Source organism: Scomber japonicus, chromosome 18 (assembly GCF_027409825.1).
Source record: "Scomber japonicus isolate fScoJap1 chromosome 18, fScoJap1.pri, whole genome shotgun sequence".
Classification (NCBI taxonomy): Eukaryota; Metazoa; Chordata; class Actinopteri; order Scombriformes; family Scombridae; genus Scomber; species Scomber japonicus.
Genome location: NC_070595.1, coordinates 6,556,048 through 6,576,191, shown reverse-complemented (window position 1 = coordinate 6,576,191; position 20,144 = coordinate 6,556,048). Strand labels below are relative to the sequence as shown.

Genomic DNA, 20,144 nt, shown 5'->3' with positions numbered 1-20,144 from the left:
ATGTTCTGTTTTTAAAATCGTAATATTAGTGATGTATTGTGTGTTACAATAGAGCCAGGATGCTACCTGTCCTGCAAGCCTCCTTAGCGCCTCCTCCTGTCTCCTCTTCATCTCTGGAGTCCCTGGACAGCTTCCTCCACCTCCTCCCTCATCTCCTCCTCCTCCTCCTCCTCTCCCCAGGGAATCGTGGGAGAAAGAAACAGTTTCTACATCTGGAGTGAGGAAAAATATCAGATTTTTTCATTCTCTGCAAAGATGTAAACACACAAAACAAGCCTCTTTGTCTCTGTGACTCTAAACTGCATTTCTATTGCTCTGGTGAATTTTTTCCCCCCACAGCATGATTTAATGGATTTTTCTGGTGGTTGGATCAGCTATGTGTCTAGTTGCTGGTTGTGAGTCTGGCTGATTTTTATTGGGTTCAGCCTGATGACTCAGCTGTCTCTTACAGAATGAATAAGGTTGTCTTCATGGCTGGAATAACTCACTGGGGGTCCTTTGGCAAGCATGTGATACATGCTCTTGCCAACAAGCTATTCTTTCCTCTAAAAGCTCTTACAAGATGCAGGATATAATGTATCAATAATACATGTGTAATAATAATCCCCCTAGTTTTTATTAATGATCTGTGACCAGGCCTGGAATTGAATTTAATGTGCATGGGTGCATATTCTTACAGATTAACCTACATGTTAATTTTTTTCCCAGCCTTAACTGTACAAATAAACGAGAAAGAACAGTCACCATGAATTAGGGGTGTAATTCAAAGCTATAATCTGTATCTATATTTGTTTAAACCAGACAAATATATGTATTTGGATTTATACCACAAGTGGGCAGGGCTTACCCCACACATTACTGCTAATCATGCAGACTGTTTCATTTTCCATGTGCTTTTTACTGCCATTTATCCTAGTCTAGCTGTCCAAACCAAAGTCAAAAAACATCATATTTGGACCCTGTATTGATGGATCAATTAAAAATGTGATCCCACTTTTAAAAAAGACAAACATTAGTTTTCAAACAGGGTCTAAATAGAAACAAAATGCATTTGTAACACTGCAAATCAATCTGGGGTGATGTGGGAAGAGTGCTGGGAAAATGTGAAGTTTGTTTGAAGTGTGGTACAAAGTGAAAAATGAGAAAGCTACTGACAAAAATCTGAAAAGCTTTCTTGGCCATTTTGCATGCAATTTTCAGAGAGTCCCTTACTGGGTGCCTTATCTACTATGTATTGGCTATCAAGTAAAGATAACACCAGTGCAACATCAGTAGGCCTGTCACAATAATTACTTTATCCACTTATTGTATATAATGTAATTCTCAAAAGCATCATGTCTATATATGGACTTATCATATGATACATGGACATGACCTTGATCATTTTTTGACCTCAGTATTGCCTCACTTCACATTAGCAGCTAAGAGGTTATTCATGTCACATTGGCTCAGCAAGTAGTGTCCTCCATTCCTCACTGTGTACGTCCTGAGTGGAGACTGTAGAAGAATTAAAAGTAAATAACTCTGTCCCCAACCATAATGGCAGTCTGTGTTTTTACACAAGTGCAGTGCCAACTCTAAAATCCCACCTGCTAATTATATTATCATTATATCGGTGGAATTAAATGATCTTCAAATGACAATAATATCGTTTATCGTGATTATTTCTGAGACAATATATCATCCAACAAAAGTAGTTATCATGACAAGACTAAACATCAGTCAATCTTTATCCTGCACTGCCTGCTTAAATATGGTCAAACGAAGTAATTTAGGGATAACACATCAATGTAAACTCCCTTTTTAACATATTCAGTAGTCAATTTGTTTAGATTTGGGCAAATACATACAGCTTTGACTACTGGTACTTCCTGTTCACAATCAATCACCTGGATTACAGTTGATACTGAAGAAAAAGTTTGAATCAGATGGTTATGGCTATGGTTTTAAAGAGTGCATTTTTTTATTATATCTAAACTGATTTATGGACATTCATCCAAAAATTGACACATTTGTGGAGAGTAGTTTCTGCATATTGTTGAAAGGTGTGTGTTTTCATTTGACTGTGACTGTAAACTGTGAGTGTAAACATTTGAATACTGTTTGTATCTGTGAGGAGCATATTGTCAGTTCATTTCTGAATGATGTATTCATGTTTGTTTACACTCCTACCTTGAATCCACAATGAATTCTAACAGGCTGCATAGCTGCGATTCATGGAGCGGATCCAGGCTTGTGGGCGTTTTACTGTGTTGTTTTTACTCATTTCTAACTTTGAGAATGCACACAAAGCAAGGTGCAAATCAATATGACCTGTAGATGCAAAACTTAAACGTGTTGCACAACTCTTCTCTGATACACCATGCTTTATCCACCAAGCCTTCTTGCCTTTATCAGCGTGATGTTTGAGCTTGTTTCCAGCTTCCTTATATACTGTATAATCCATCCAAACACTCATACAACTGTGAACAAGTGAGTAGGGTGATGTCATGTGACACAGAGGGTGTCATTTATCTGTTAACATGTCTATTAAGAAAATGTATAGATAAGCAAAAACATCAAAAGAACTCAAGTGAAGAAAAGCAGAACATGAAAGTGCTATTCTGTGTCATCTATCCTGTTGCATCACATTTCACAGAAATATATAATCAGTCCCATCCCTGAAAATGTACAGGAACTGAGAAGTAGGCCTGCCATGATGACTACTTTTGTTGGATGATATATTGTCTCAGAAATAATTGTGATAAATGATATTGTCATTTGAACATCATTTTATACCACTGATATAATGATAATCTAACAACATAATAATGTAAGGGGGGGGGGTTGTGGGATTGGAGAGTGAGTGTGATGCTTCTGTAAAAACACAGACTGCCATTATGGGCCAAGACAGAGTTATTTACCTTTAATTCCATGATGTTGATAATTACATTATTGTTGATGATGTAATTATTGTGACAGGGACCTTTCTGTCAAAGAAAGGGGGAAATCTAGAGAATATGAGTAAAGAGGGAGGCATTATGGTTTACCAAATTAGGCAACAAGACTTGACAATTTTGTAGGGCCTACTGGATTCTATTCATTCTCCAAGAGCAGTATTTTTTGGTGGGAAATTTCAACTGTAGATTGATATTGCAATTTGTTAGATTTATCCAAAAGGTGTTAATAGATGCAACAGACTAGAGTAGAAGAATGAGTTTGATAGATAACAGAATTTGCTGTTTAGTGCTGAAAAACGAAGATAATTGAAGGTTGTTTATATGCATCTTGTAAATCTGTGTCCAGAAGTAGTTTATATATTTTTTTTGTATACTTTGTAAATATCATGATAAGTCACATGAATAATCTCTGCGACTTCCAAAGCTAAGGCAAAGCAGTCATTAGATGAATAAAACATGGTGTGAAGAAGAGTTGTTGTCTCTCTTCTTACGTTTGGGCAATGTCTGGTTGCCAGCAGTAGTCGGACACATGCGGTTTCCATGACAACTGAGCGCCACCAGACGGGCGATGATGGCTGTTTTGCCGAAGCCCATGTTGCCGATGATCACCACACCCCGAACGGTTGATGGGTCATCACTACGGAGACAGGCGTCTACTTCTTGGAAGAGCCACTCTCTGCCAGTGAACAGCCAATCAGATGAGAGCCCGGGAACCTCAAAGTGGAGGGGCTTCAGGTTGAGAGATGGAGTGAAACGAACTGTAGGAGGAGAGGAGAGGAGTATAGTAATACTGCTAATGAGAAATTTTCGACTGGTACTGTACATATGTATGTGTTTGTATGTGTTTACCTTTATGATCCTGCTGACTACGACTCCCAGAATTCTGTCTGGGCATTCTGAGGGACGTCCTGGAGGGGATGTGTCTTTGCTGATCATCCAGGTAGACCAGATCTTCAAGATGGGCAGAACTAGTGGCTAAAGAGAGAGAGGGAATGAAAGAGAAAGTTAATTTTCTACACAGACAAGGTTGTGTAACTTCTTTCAATCATCAGTGCAATAAATGAACAGCTGCATCAGAAAACATCTGGTCATTTGATAAAATGTCAAAGGTACAAGACTGTGTGCATAAAAAATGAAAGAAGAGAAGTTATAACTTACTGCCTGTCACAATAATTATGTATTATCATTCTATCAGTGGTATAAAATGATCTTCAAATGACAATAATATCGTTTATCACGATTATTTCTTAGATAATATATTGTCCAACAAAAGTAGTTATTGTGACAGACCTTATTAAGTACAGATGTCTGCCAGGTGTGTCTTGCTGCCTGTATAGTCTCAGTTTTATTTAACATGCATAGAATAGTGTAATTGTAGTCACTGGGGCCTGGGTTCACCTAATTGTATAAACTAAATAACAGGGCAATAACTCCAAATGTCTCAATTTAAACACTTATTTATAGCGAACAATTTGTTGTAACATGCCACACAAAATAAACCTCTTCCCTACTTCCCGCTCTTTCCCAAACAAAGAAGACTCTCACTCAATTGTCCATCTCAGCTCCCTTACAGTCAAGATGGCGACGAAGTTAACAATCCGTACAGGAATCGAAATGTAAAAAAAACACATCAAGTTTGTGGATATGCAGTGGACAATCCCGGAGCACAGTGATTTCCTGGATCCTCCGATAGTTGCCCGGCAACCTCATGGTGACAACAGGACTCTTTGAAACTTTTGTCTAAATGGTTTATGAGTGTGCCACTTGTGAATTCAAGAGGCACTGTATGAACACATGAGATGAGCTCATATCTGAATACAACCACAAACAAAAAGCCACAGTTTGAAAACACTGAAAGGTCTCTTCCAGATAGTGGTCTATGTCCAAGCAAGTCATGCACATAAGTGGTTGAAAGTACATTTTTAAAGAGAAACAAAAGTTGTCTTCCTTTTCTTTCTTTCGTTAGTGAGGTGAAGAACATTAGAAGAACGTTAACTGAAGAGCAGAGTATCTGACTTCCACTTCAGATGTCATGAAGCTGATTTGAAAGCTGACAAAGAACCTGACAAATGTTAGAAAGTGACAAAAACTCACCCACAGTTTGATCCAATTAATCTAGTTACAGTCCTCTAACACCACAGTGAATGCCAGCATTGGCTGTGCCTTGTAGCCTCTGTGTGTGAGTGTTTGTGTGTGCGTGTTATGAGATACGTCATACATGTCACTTCCTTCCTCTCCCAAAGCTCTTATGGTTCACAGTTTTTATGGGACAGAGAGAGAGAGCAAAGAGGAAGGGGAGGATGACATGTGAACTTGTCGCTTGGGCGTGCTCTCTGTTGTTAGGTCGTTTTGTATCTATACATAACAGACTTCAGACATCTGGATGGATCTAGCAGTTTCAGTATCACCTGGAGTATTTATCACACATCTGTTTGGGCTTACAACCACTGGTGATCCTGATACCTGATACCCAGAATCATCAAACCATTTATAAACTGGCTCAGTCAAACATACTAGAACTATATCTTGACAGGATCCAGGATTTATCCATCCGTTAAGAGCTTCTGTGCAGTGTCCTAATACTGTTGGTGAGTACAGGTTTGGAAATTTGGACAAAGCCCATCCAGCTGTTTTATCCCTGCTTCCAGTTTTTATGCTACAACTGAATACAGGTTTGTACTTTAAGCACAGACATGAGCGTTGTATCAATTTTAATCATCTGTCTCTCTCAAACTATGTCTAAGCGCTTAAAAATTACATAATTTTGACTGGCTCTGCTGCAAAAATGACTGCATAATAAGGTCTAGAGAGAGATAAACGGGTAAAGGAGCTAATTAAAAGCTGCATTGTTTTTAATATTTTTTTTTAAATTTTTGGCAACAAACACAACATTGACATATAATGGATCTCCCTCCTGGAAGCTCTGAAACTTGCAGTATTTTACTATCTTTTAAATCACTTTTCTAAACGTTTTTCAATTATGCTAGCGCACTGTGTTTATTTCATGTTGTATCTGTTTATTATTATTATTGATTTTTTATAGTTTTTAATCTTATATTATTGTTGGGAATTGTAGGCTATTTAATTGTTTTACCTGGTTCAACCATGTAAAGCGCTTCATATTTGTTTTATTCGTATTTTGTACATGATAATTGTATTAGCACCTCATATAGCTGAGCTAGCGTGTTAGCAAAACCTATTTACTATTTACATCCAGCAGACACACAGAGCAACATTAGAATTCATTTGAAATTGTGTTTTTGTCCATCTAATGAATATAAGTCCAATATTCACTCTTCTTTTAGCTCTGTTTTGTGTCTCACCAACTCTTTAAAAACACATCTGGCTCTTTAGCTTTAGCGTTTGCCATGTGGTGCTGAGCAAAAATGCAAAAAGTTTTAACTCTTTCACTGAAAACTACTGTCTGCTATGGTTGCCAAACCAAGCGAGACTGAACCAAGACAATACTGTACATTTGGGGAGCGTGAAACCAAAACAATTCACAAAAATGGGCTAAAATGCTACATAGTGCTGAAGGGAAGTGTATCAGTTGCTAATTATTTGAAGGTTTGTCATGAGTAACCCCTTTCATATTATACAAATTTAGTTATTTGATCCCATGTTAGCATAAAAATGTTGATTAATGCAGCTTTAACAGATATGTTTGGCTAACATGGCTACAAGGCTAAAAAAGCTACAATGGACATACTTTTCAAATCTCACTGAGACTACAAAGATTTAATACTAAAAAAAACACACATATTACCTTGAGTTTTAAACTATGTTTGTTAGTTAAAAGCCACCTATGTACCTCTAACATAATTATTATTAATATCAATCTTTAAAAATGTTTCTATTGCTCTATATTTATTTTTTTAAACCTGCAATGATGCTGATGTCATGAAATTAGAGCAAGCACAAAAGCTTCACTATCTCTGGTGAGTTCACTATAGTTGAATGAGAGGGAGTGATACGTTTCCTTCCTCACAGGAAAAGAGTGTGTGGGAGCACACTGGACGCCTGCTAACACACACTCATATCCACACGTCATCCATCTTACCAGCAACTGAATTGGGTCGAGGCATGAGGTAGAGAGGGATGGAGTGGGTGGAGCCAGATGAGCGGGCGGAGTCTGGTCCTCGGTCTGGGTGGAGCTTGTTGAGGCTGTAAGTGGATGCGGCCATGCTGTCCTCCACCCTGTATAGGAAGCTGTCATTCACGCGTCCTGCCGCTTCCATACAGGAAGAGGAGGTGGAGGCCACCACCGACCGGCCCCCTTGTCGCCAAAGGTTGGGGCTGCTGCCATGGTAACTGTCGCTGGGGTGCTTTACGCCGTCGTCCCGCTCGGCCGCTGACTCAGCAGAATAGCTGGTCAATGTGGCTGAAAGAAAGAGCGGGAACAAGACAGAGACAGTTAATAATGTAGCAGTGTAAGGGCTGCTTATTAAAGAGACTGTACATTATCTGACCTATAATACCGCTGTCTCTGCTCTCTAGGGTAGAGGTGGGAGAGGTGACGGAGTGGTGGTTGGAGGAGGCAAGTTTGTTGTTGCTGTTGCCCTCCCCACCAGCAGGAGGCTGCAGTGTGGAGCAGGGAGATGTGCTGCTACTGGCCAGACTGGAGGAAGGAGACATCCTCTGTTGGAAAGAAAACAGACATAAACATTTACAGATTTGATCCTCACCTGTGTATATACATGTTTGTACATGCATGCATCCACAGTATATTCTATGATTTTAAGAATTAAAGAAAATGGGTGAAGTACAGAGCAGAAACCTAAGCATATCCAATATTATTTTTGTCATACACTACATTAAAATATACATCAGTATATATAATAGGCATTACATCTTACACGTTAATGAAAATAATAACAGTCCAATAATATAATACATAATATTCTGCTTTTATTATTTTAAGAGAATTCACAGTAATATTGTAATTTTTACTCGAGTAAAATTCTTCCACCACTGCAAATTGTTAGAATATTGATGATGTAAACTGATCATAATTGCAGAATTGTATCAACTGTGTGATCAAAGTTACAATTATATAAGAACAGCACTATTTTTAATGTGAGGAAAGTAAAAACGCCACTATTACAATATAGTTCAATTCACTTTACAATAAACCTTTTCTGTTTTAACAATGTATTGCATGTGAGGCAGTGATTACCTGTCCATCATCCTGAGCGTGGTAAGGGGACCCCGGCTCTCCACTGACGATCTTTTCCCCCAGCAGGAAGCCCAGCCTGGTCATCAGAGCGTCAGCCGCCTCGTCTACTGTGGGGGGCGGTCCTAGCTCCTCCTCCTCACCTGGAGAGTCAGAGAAAAGAGAGGAAGTGAAAGACGTTCGAATGCTCATCGGGTACCGTCTCTGTTTTCCAGCCTAGATGTTCCGTAGCAACTTGACACATTAGCAGTATAGCTTTTAATGTAGCAGTGCAGTGTGATTCCAGTTTAGGCTATTTGTCAGTGAGTAAATGCTAAAACTCTTCAAGGCCCGAGCCAAGTTCTTGCGTCTTGCCTGCCACCTGCTGATTAGAGTAAAGACAGGTTAGCCCCAAATTTAGTAAGAAAAGTTAGCCTGTTGTGGAGGAGCATAAATGAGCTACACCTGGTGCCCAATGGAAATTAGACACGGTTCACTTAAGGTGGACTGACCTTTAAGGTGGTCCAACTATTTTCATTTTAGAGATGATTTCAGCTGCTTCTAAACAGAAAATGTGGAAATGTCTGGCTGTTGAGTCTCTCCTGCATTTTGATATATATAACCCAGAAAAGAAGATATTGCAATGCCATTTTTTCCCACTATCATGCAATCCTAATTTACAGTTAAAAAAAAACTCCTTATTTAACTCATACGGACCCTTTATGCAGCCCCTCAGTTCAGCTTCTGTTTAAAACAGGTCATTTTTGCTCCTGTCTCTTTAAGCTCCCCCCACTCTGTTCTGATTGGCCAGTTCTCGACATACATGCCCAGTGACTGACTATCATTGGAATAAATACAGTGCGATTATATCCAGTTACCTTGATACATCCACTTACTCCAAGATTTTCCATCGAATGAACTCCCCTAAAGGTGAGAAGGCTCAATACTGCCCCCTGCTGTTTTAAAGGTGATACACACATCATCAAGGAAAAATGTTAAGACATCCAAAACTTTGATTTCTCCCTTGACAACCTCTGTTTCTCCCTCCATCCTCAGTAGATGCAAACCCCCGCCCATCTATACTCTGTTACCCTGGGGCCACGCCTCCTTACATTATGAGATTGAATCCATCCAATCAAGATGGAAATGGCTGTAAATCTGTTCAATCGGGGGTGGTTATGAAAACAGAATGGATCGTAAGAGAACCTAAAACATCCATTAAAAAAATATGAACTCAGTAACCAGAGCCCACCGGGATGACCGCGTGAGAGTGTGTGAGCATGTGCAAAAGAGTGATTGATCTCCACGTTAATATATTCACTATCATGACCCAAATATGCCAAGCACAGACACACACATGCACACGCGAATATATATATACACACACACACAAGAATGTAAGCCACAGCATGAAAGCTCATACTCTCTGTCTCTCTCTCTCTGACAGTCTATAATTACAGCTATAAATTGCTGACTGGTGGACTAAATACTAGAAAAGCATTGCGAGTGTGTGTGTGTGCGCGCGTGTGCGTGAATGCACGTGCATACATGCAAGTGCGTGTGGTCAGTCAATGACAGGGTGTGTGTGTCATTTTTAGAAGAAGAAAAATAAAATGGAAAGATCAGATAGAGGGAGAGCAGACTTTTCCATTTCTGTCTACTGGAGCTTCTGATTCCTTTTATCAATCCTTCTTTCCTTTCCTACATCCCACCTCTCTCACCTTGTTCCATCTATGCTTTCTACCTTCATAATGCGATGTTAACACTTGCTTTGTTTGTCATTTTGGTAAGTAAAACAAAGGTTACAGATAGCACCATAGATAGCACCACGAACAGTGTGTTTTCAAACCTGCTTATTAACCAGCTGAGCTGTCAGCGACACCGAATAATTAAAACTCAGTGTGACATGTTTCAGAGTCTAAACACAAAATCTATGCACTTTTCTCCTTCATTAAAAGCTTGTATGCTTCAACCAAAGAACATTCATACCATCGTCTTATGAGAAAGAAAGCAGGATTTCCTTCATTCAACTACCTTCAAGTCTGGCCATTCCGAAATACAAACTCTTTGGCTTTCGGACGTTGTCAGACAACATGGAGTCCAACCTTTCTTTTGTTTCAAGCTTACCCTTTATTTCTGGCTGTTTTCAGTTCAGGTAGTCGAGCAGAGAAGAGGGGCACTAAGTAACAACATGGAGACACAGGATCAAACCATGACCTTTGTGACAGATGTGTGTGGTTTCATACGAAAGCAACATGTGTGGTTGCAACTGAAAACTTTCAAAACAAACTCTAGAAAGGCAAAAAATAGAATAAAAACCTAAACATTCACACACACTCACACATGAAAAACCCCCTCTGAATTTGCCACATTCAGTGAATTCGCTCACTGGTTTGTTCATCAAACCTTCATGATCAGCTGTTCTAACCATGGAGAGAACAGAGAACACGTGTCCTAGCATTTGCTTACAGTATTTCACTGTTTTTCATTGGTTGTTTTTAGTCTGCTGACAGTAAGTCTTGGTGAATGTTATATTGTTTCCACACAAATGAAATGATTCAGTCTGTTTTAACCTGTATTTACACTGGCCTGGCAACACGGAATCAACAGAGTTTCCAAGTGGGAAGTGTTTTTCCCCCCATTCTGTATTCCCATTTCAAATATTTATTTAAAGGCACATTATGCAGGATTTTCCTAAAAAACAATGTATCAACTGGGACAAAAATAATCCCTCTGAAACATCACTTATGACTTAGGGTGTGGCGGTAAAATCCTGTACACTATACCTTTAAACAATCTCTTTAATATTACAGAAGATAGAAACTCAGGACTCTTACTGATAATGTAATGATCCTGTATGTGTTCATGTTATGACCACCAGCTTCAATTGTTTCAACTTCTTTTCTGAGAAATTAAATTTTTTCCCCCATGACTTTGGCATGGTCGACTGCTTATAAAACTACAGTACCCATGAGCCTCGGCTGCTGTTGCTACAGAGAAGAAGCAATGGAGGTGAATCAGAGCGTAATGAGATCAAAATGCTTCACCACTGAAGTTATAACCAATAATTATAGTTTTAAAAGTAAACAGATTCACTCCGTAGCTTGCAAAATCAGGTTTCAGAGGTACCTGAAATAGCTCCTCCCACTTCACAACTCTACTGTATGTCTCCATGCTAAAAGGTTTCATAGGAAATGTAGGACATTTGACATTTCAACCAATTCATCCTTGTACTCTTCAAAATGACAATTTCAATGTTTACCAAATACTTCAGACTTTATGACGACTGGTTCAACCATCAAAATAATTAACAAATCAATAATGAATGGTTTTCCATGGAAGGCTGCACTTCCTCACAGCTGTCAGATATGAATTTGGTATTTCAGACAAGGACAATGCCCCCCCTGTTACCTGCTACATCTCATTTTCATGTACACAGGGTTATAACTCAGCCTTGATGAAGTGTTTGATTTTTTGTTATGGCGGTGAGCTGATGGATAAATACATAAAATAATGATTGTTTTTTTCAAGGACGCCAATGTCAGCTGGGAAAGACAGGCCTTTTTTTTCATCCACGGTTCTAGAAACATGGAGTTTGCCTCAATCACCCTCAACCAACATTAAGAAACCTGACACTATGAAAAGGTAGGATATATTTTCTACATAAACATTTTGTTAATACTGATGATAGTTGGCCCCTGATGTTAAACTAATATTAACTGAAATATGAACACACATAGAGAATGTGTATACACTATGTAATATTTACCTATATGACTACTTTCACACTGCAGTTTAATATGGTTGTCAGTATTCATGTCAATGCTTAATCCACCTCAGGTCACTTATTCTGGTTATAAAAGAGACACACACTTAACATGGTATGTAGCAACTACTGTATGGGTTAAATTAATTCTGCGTGTGTGAAGCAGATGGTACAGCAAATACCATCAACATCACAGAATTGACAGTTGCTATGTTCTACTCACTTGTGTTGTTTATCTGAGTGGGTTGCTGTTTAGCCTCTAATGGAGAGTGGAAGATTCAGGAATAAAAATGAATTCTGGGTTTCCTGCAGTGCTGCGGATCTCTTTTATGTGTTGTGGCCTCCAGGGGAGATGCCATTACTGTAGCTGCAATCAAACTGAAGTGAAAGCATTGATATATAGTTTGATAAGAGTCAGAAAAACAAGTTAGCTCATATACTGTAAATGTAGAAGTTCTTCAGTCTCAAAGCACTTAATGTGAAATAAAGTATTTCCACAGGCCGGATGTGGTACCCTACTGACTATGTTGAAATCCATCTTTTCTTGAATTTTAATCAAATGATACATCATTTAATAAAAAATCTGAAACACAAGAAATGTGAATGTGTGAATGAGTTAACAAGTGGAATTTCAGTCAGGAAACATTGTAACCAGTCCTGAGATCAATGGCACACTGTCGGCAGATCGGTCATAGATTGGTCTGTTGTTGACATGCCACTCTGAACAAAAACATGAGGGTTTAAAGGACGACTCCACCTGTGTTCCTTTCCAGGTTTTTCAAATGGAAACACCCGCTCAGTAGTTAGCAAAAAGGGAGGAACAGACAGCTGCAGAGTGTCGGGTGCTCTGAGAGACAGCTTCAGGACAAACAACACCTGGGAGTCACACCTGATTCTGCTCTGATCTGGAGCTGTTCACAGGTGGAAACTTTGAGCAGTGGCAACAGTGTGTGCTGCGTCTCAGTGCGTCTATTAACATGTTTAGCAGAGCAGCAGCGGTGAGTGCTCTGTCTGTGCGTCTGTTAGCATGTTCAGCAGAGCAGCAGTGAGTGCTCGGTCTATGTGGCTAGGCAGGATAGGGGGTTTATATCAGTTTACATGTAGCAACATCATGCAGAAACCTATGTCAGGCCATGGGAAGAAGTATTTAGAAGGCCTAGAGAATATAACATTTTGATTCAAATATATATGTGTGCTTTGACCAAAATTTGAATTTTCACATTTGAAAAACATACAGAACACCTCTAGGAAGTTACAGAACAATATAACAACCTCAAATATTCAAAAAGTTATGTCCTTTAATGGAGATTAATTCAAGTGAAATTCATTTCAGCTAGCAGAAACTAATGGGTTATATATAACAACACAGTTAATGTGGTTAGGGGATTTAGGGATGAAAATATATCTTGTTGTCTAGTTGAACAGGACAAAATTTTGTGATGACATCAACAGGTTTATCTAAACTTGAGAATGCGTTTTCACATTTTTTTTTACTATATGCCTTACAAACTTGAGCTATGAAGTGTGAACAGAGCGGGTAGTTAAGAGGCAAGGAAGGTGTAATGAAAAATACTATCCATTGTGTGGCATTGTGGGAAATGTAGTATCTAGTGTTTTTTTGTGTTTGACCTGTACACTAGAGATGTAATTTGGGCTCTGCTGCACCAATTTTGACCATTTTTAAAAATCTGTCACTTATGACTCTTCTAACTTTTGGAACGTGATTTAATATATAATATCAATAAAACATATTAGAAGTGTAGAAGATACCCAGTTAGCGTAAATAATGCACAGAAAACCAGGACAACTTGTTTCAGTTATCAGGAAAGACACAACTTATGAATTCCCACTTGTTAATATGGGAGTCCATTAGGCCCTAACACTGACACTAATATTGACCCAAGTAGAGACCTTTCTACACCACTTCACTCTCACCTTCCTCCTCTCTTCTTCCACTTCCTTCTATCTCCTCTCCATCGTTTGGATGATCCACCCAATCCCGACACAGATCCGAACTTTCCTCATGGTTCAGACAGCAGCAGACGTAAAACAGCAATCCCCGCAGGAGTGAGGAGGCATGGCTGACCACACCCACCGCCATGACATGTCCGCCGCAACCGCAGCCGTAGCCGTTCCCTGATCTCCATGTTCGACGGACGGAGGTGCGCTCGTGGCGACACCATTTGGCTCTTGAACGGGCACATGCTTTCAAAATTGCCGCCGTGCAGTCCATAGCTAGCTGGAAGCCAGGTTCTGATTGGTTTAGAGTGTTCCCATGTAGAGGGTGGAGTCAACACATCAAAGGGCTGCTACTGCCACAGGAAGCAACTTACTACTATAGGTAGGTGAGAGCAAGCCTCTTTAACTTATCTTAGTGTAGTTGCCGTTGTGCTGTTTGTCCTCTCCATTAAGATTTCTTGGTGACAGCCAAAAACATTAAGATGTACATGATGACATCACTTTTCAGTGCTCTTCTCTTTGGTCCTGAGCTCCTCCTTCTCCAGAGTACACAAAGGAGAGAAAGAGAGAAAGATGAAGGAGGTAGGAGTGAAGAGATAAGAGTAAGAAGAGCCTCTCCAAGAAAAAAAAACACTTGCAGTTCTCTAGTTTGAACTCCTCTGAAGCAGTGAAGTTAACAAAAAGGAGAGTAAAACTTACGAATGCTCTGGTAATATCCACATATGTTTGTTACTTTCATATGTGAAACCAGAATCCACATAGGCAAGAATATAGCTTTTAAACTAGACTGCAACTCACAGTAGATCTGGATGATGTGGTCCACTGGTTTTTGTCCTCTTACCCCCAAAATGCACTCCTTTTCATTCACAGGTAAAGCCTCCTCAAAACTAAGCAAAGAGCAAAAACAACAGCTCAAGTATGAGGTGGAAAGAGTGAATTATCTCCTAAATGATGTCCTCTTTAGTCAAAAGCACAACAGGTAAAAGTTTCCAAGCATTCAAGGGTTTTTCTTTCAACAGCGGAGCCTCCATATCTGGTCTGAAAGTCGACCTCCCTCGTCTGACTGCACCGCAAATCAAAACTCCCCTCCTCCAACCCAAAAAAACACACATACACACACACACAGGAGAGAGAGAGAGAGAGAGAGAGAGAGAGAGAGAGAGAGAGAGAGAGAGGGAAGGACTGCAGGAGGAGCTGAGCGGAGAGAGTAATCTGTTACATGTCGAGCTGCGCTAGCAAAGTTCAGAAAGACAGTTGAGACTTTTCTCCCTCTAACAGAACAAAAAACACAGCCGGAGAGATAGAGAAAGGCTGAAAGAAGACTTGGATGAGGTCGGCTGAGCAAAGAAATGCTGCAATTAAAGTGAAACTCCTTTTCCAAGAACAGAAAAGCGTCTGACCACAAATCACAGTGAAGATGGAAGGTCCTTTTTAGTCCAGAAAATGTGAAAAATGTAGCAAGAAAAGCACCAAACAAAGAGTAAGACTGAATGAAACCCTGCTTAAATGATGTTTAGAGGTTTAGCTGATGTTTAAATTGAAGTCAGGAGAAGATAATCATCCACTGGATGTTTCTGTGCATGATTAAATGTCATCCATCTTTCTGGGAAATTCTTTCTAAATTCTGAGTTATTTTAAACCGTTTTTAATGACAGGAGGGAAAAGGCGAAAGAAAGAAAGAGCAGCAACTGCAACAACAAAGGCAGAGAGCAGTAAGTGAAGCAGTGAAGTTGAGAAAAAAGGGTTTAAAGTTTTCAGGCTGGCTGGCAAACTAACATAGACTTAGAACACCTTCATTATGTGCTTTTTTTAGGCTGATTATTTCATCCTCCAAAACTCTAATGCCATAGAGCCAACATAATATCTAAAAATGGAGATAATGCACACCGTTGCAGTGCCTTTACGTAATCGTCACAGAATGGAAATAAAAACACACACAGCTATCAACAAAGTGTTCCTTCAGCTTTCTTCACCATTTAAACAAGATTAAGAGAAAAAAACCCTCCTTTTGAATAGTTTCAGTCTATAGCTTATGAAATGTAGCTCTGTTTTGCTAGGTGTCTGACTACTAAGCTTCTAAAATCAATATAATACAATAATTACCAGTATAATACATTTAAATATAACTTAAAGAAGTTGCTAGTTAGCATTAGCATAAGTTTAGCTAGTGTTTCAACTTGATAACTAGATTAAGCTTCTGCATTATTTAGTTATGTAGAGCAAAAAACTGAATTACAAAGAAGTGAGTTCATTAAAGTACATATATGCTTCAATTAATGATAACAGCAAATTTAGTTTAAAAAAATTTAAAACACATGAATTTAGCTTTAGTTTTAGCAAAAGTTAGCTGTGACAATCTTACCAGCTATCCAGTTACTATAGTTTGTTTTATTTTTTAGCTGGTGTTTTGATTTCATGATGTAGCTTCTCCATCACTCAGTTATGCAGAGCAAAAAACTGAATTCCAGAAGAGGAAAAAGCTGACAGCTACCAAGAAATGCAAAGCTAGTTAACGTTAGCAGGAGATTAGCCATTAACTTCATGATTAGATTTAGCTTCTGCATGATTTAGTTATGTAGAGCAAAATACTGAATTAAAGATGCTTAATTTCACCTAATCGCATGAATTCCACCCAGGCGGGGAGTTCCGGTCCTCTGAAATGAGGCCAACGCGGAAGTAACTTAGAACTGCATTCTAGCAAAAGGCCACCAGGGGGCGACCGTTTTGGTGTCAAAAGGACTTCCGTCTCAATACAAGTCAATGGAGAATTCACCAACTTCTCACTTGATTTCTAACCCCAGTAAACGTTTTCAAAATGTGTTTATGGTCTCAATCGCTAGTTTAAAGCCTTCTTCAATGCAGTATGATGTTCATTTGTGAAATTTTGGCCTCCCTGATTTTATATTTGACGATAAAGCAGGATATGCATTAGGACGTGGTTGATTGACCAATGTCCTTGAGATCCAGCCCTCGCAACCAATCGCAACCTTCCCGCTCCGCCCATGGCTCCGCCCATGGCCCCCCCTCATGCCCATATAAGTAGAATCCGTGTTTTTATTTTTTTTATCTGAAATTTTCAAGATGGCACTGCCCAGATTCGAAACTATTGGCTTCCGAGCAGCAGTCCACAAACCAATGGATGACGTCACGGATGTTACGTCCATTTGTTTTATACAGTCTATGATTCCACCAGATGAAAAAGCTGAGATGGAACCTACTGAGAGACCTGCAAAGCTAGTTAGCGTTAGCAGGAGCTGGTGTCACTTCATGACTAGATTTAGCTTCAGCATCATTTTGTCATGTAGAGCAAAAAACTTAAAGAAGCCTAACTTCAGCAAACTGCATGAATTCCGCCAGAGTCAAAAGCTGAGATGGAAGCTACTGAGAACTGCAAAGCTAGCATTAGCAGGAGTTTAGGTGTCAACTTCATGATGAGGTTTAGATTCTGTATCATTTAATAATGTAGAGCAAAAACTGAGCTAAAGAAGCTTAACTTCACCAAACTGCATGAATTCTGCTAGTCAAAAGCTGAGATGGCAGCTGTTAAGACCTGCAAAGCTAGTTAGCATTAGCAGGGGTTTAGCTGGAGTTGTTACGTCATGACTTATGCATGTTATGTAGTTAGTTATGTAGAGCAAAAAACTGAATAACTAAGAAGTGAGTTCATTAAAGTACACTCTCCCATTATAGAACAGCACATGTAGTTAAAATTATTATAGTATTAAACAAGTTAATTTAGCTTTAGTTTTAGCAAAAGTTGGCCATAACTAGCTAGTTGACAGTACTGTAATAGCTCTGTTAACTAATTGTTGCAGATTTGAAAGGCTGTTTTCACAATATTTGTTTCCATTTTTCCTTTGTGGAGCAGAAATGACAGTGGGGAGGGGAAAGACATGGAAGAAAATGAGGAAGAACAGAGAAGAAAGAACAGAGGCCAAAAACACAGAGAAGAGGTTAAGGAGTGAAGAGAAATAAACTGAAATCAGAGCTTTAGTGTGTTTGTGTATGTGGGCATGGTGTACTGACTTTAAGAAGCTGCCTTGGCTCATGATAATGTTTCTGTTTTGACAGAGAGTGAACAGTAGAGAGACACAGAGAGAGAGAGTTAGAGAGAGACTCCACATGGTAATGTTTAGGACAAGTGTGTCAAATCAACCCTGAGGAGGAGGAAGAGGAGGAGCAGCAGGAGAGGACAGGAGAGGACAGGAAAGGACAGGAAAGGAGGAGAGAAGAGAGGAAAGGAGGAGCAGCAGGAGAGGTCAAGAGAGGAGAAGGTAGGAGCAGAGGACAGGAAAGGAGAGGAGAGGAGAAGAGAGGAGGAGCAGCAGGAGAGGAGAGGAGAGGAAAGAAGAGGAGGGGAGAGGAAGAGCAGCGGGAGAGGAGAGGAAAGAGGGGACCGGAGAGGAGAGCGGAGGAGGAGGAGCAGCAGGAGAGGAGAGGGGAGAGAACGTTGGCAGGGGACTGGGTTACATTTCTGTGTTTTCTCTCTCGCTAAGGCACATAGGGACGATCAAATGAAGGGTCAAAGGTCAACACCCCCTCTGCTGCCAGACACAGTTTAACAGGTCACAGCTGCGTGTGTTAAAGAGACGTAGAGTGAGAAAAAAAAAACAACCTAGTGATGGTTATGATTTCACCTTGATTCTCTCATCCCTTTCAGCCTCTTCACATTTACTGCTTAGACTGCAGCTGTGTTGAAAGTGTTCACATGTGACCTAGCTGCAACTGTCACAGAACTGGCGCCACCTTCAGGTCAACTTTTAAATTTGTCAAATACTTTGCTTTATGACCAACCTGCAAAACGAATTACATTTCCATAAGTCTCAGCTGTACTAATTAGCAAATGTTCAATGTATTACCCACTGTATATTTTTCTTGGATGTTATTATTATATATTTTCCAAAATCTTTTGTTTGAGTCTGTCTTTAATTTACATGTGCTGTGTATGCTCACACGCTGGAGTTATGTAATGTATGGTGTTTGTATATGTTCTTTGACCCCAACTGTTGTCAATAAAGTATTAATGTTCCTAGAGTCTGTCTACATACAGTCATGATCCAGGAAGCCCAGTTTGAGTAACAGATCCATGCACAGATGTTAATAATACTGTGAAACAGCAGTTTCCAACTCTTGAGTTAGTACATTGACAATACGTTTATCCTACATGCAGACAAACACAACAGAAGTTCAGCTCAATTTACATAATCTAACGCAATCTATGAGGAATGTGCGCTTTCATGGACTTCATTGTGTTGAGGCAAAAAGTTAACCAGATGCAACTCTGCTGCACAACACTACTGTTTTCTTTTCCCAGAGTCTTCTGTCAAAAGCTGACACTGCAACAAATGTTCAGGTTCTGCTTGTGACGTCTGTGGTCGGACTATAGTCAGAGAATATGGTGCAGCACTGGCACGCTGCCATGTTTGTTTTGTGAATGTGAGCCTCGTTGCCACCCACAGTCCGACTGGAGACTGCCATCTGTTTCTCCCTCAGTGTGATGCATTTGTGTTGTCTTGTGTTGTGTTGTGTGAATGTGTACTCCTGTATCTGACTTCTGACAGATTGCTATGATTCAGCATGAGAGTACAGCACTGTGATTGGCTTCTGATGTAAGATCGGTGGATATACGATGCTCAGTCGGTCAGTCCTACCTGTTGTCCTTTTGGCCAGGCGAAGGTTGAGAAGGGGAGAGGAGGGGAGTGAACGAGTGAATCCCTCCATATATCTCACATCTGACCCATCTGACTCAATGCCACCTGTTGAAAGAGAGAAAGGTAGTCTGTAGCATCTGTAACCATTGCCACCAGGTAGACATCTAGACATGTCTGCACTGTGTGTGTCTACAATATAAAACCATTACAGCTAAAAATGATCATATTTCTGAAAAGCTATTCAACACTTTATGACCCTGCTTGATAATGAAAAGACATATAATATATGTACATGGAGCTTCAGACTTGATTGTACTTGTACAATCAGATAAGTAGTATAACTTTTGAACACAACACAAGATGATAGGGTACAAAAGGTTATGACACATAGTAGCACTGACCACTGTTCTTGTTCTTCCGGCCTTTGCTTCCCAACAGCATCTTCAAGCTATTTCGGAACATGATTGCTCACGACGACAGGTCACACACACGCACACACTTCCTGTCAACACCCCCTGGAGAGAAGAAAAGAGAAAACAAGAGAGAGCCAGCTATAAGAAAATATAATTTCCTGCATGTTGTTTAGCTCATCAGACTGCATTGTTCTTTCTGTACTATAGGGGCACTGTGATTCATGTGATCCATGTGGAGAAAGTATTAGGTGTGACATGTGAGTG

The 20,144-nt window shown here is 39.8% G+C and overlaps 1 protein-coding gene across 1 annotated transcript in view; it reads right to left on the bottom strand.

The window, feature by feature from the left end:
• Positions 1–19,931, bottom strand: part of tanc2a (tetratricopeptide repeat, ankyrin repeat and coiled-coil containing 2a) — a 34,441-nt gene extending 14,510 nt beyond the window's left edge. Inside the window, exons 1-8 of the mRNA XM_053339058.1 lie at positions 19,869–19,931; positions 19,468–19,572; positions 8,116–8,255; positions 7,409–7,577; positions 7,000–7,320; positions 3,789–3,914; positions 3,431–3,697; positions 67–212 (exon numbers count right to left, since the gene is read on the bottom strand). Of these exons, the coding sequence (XP_053195033.1) occupies positions 67–212; positions 3,431–3,697; positions 3,789–3,914; positions 7,000–7,320; positions 7,409–7,577; positions 8,116–8,255; positions 19,468–19,572; positions 19,869–19,929 (1,335 nt within the window). The 5' untranslated portion in view covers positions 19,930–19,931. The remainder of the gene's footprint in view (positions 1–66; positions 213–3,430; positions 3,698–3,788; positions 3,915–6,999; positions 7,321–7,408; positions 7,578–8,115; positions 8,256–19,467; positions 19,573–19,868) is intronic.
• Positions 19,932–20,144: the final 213 nt, after the last annotated feature.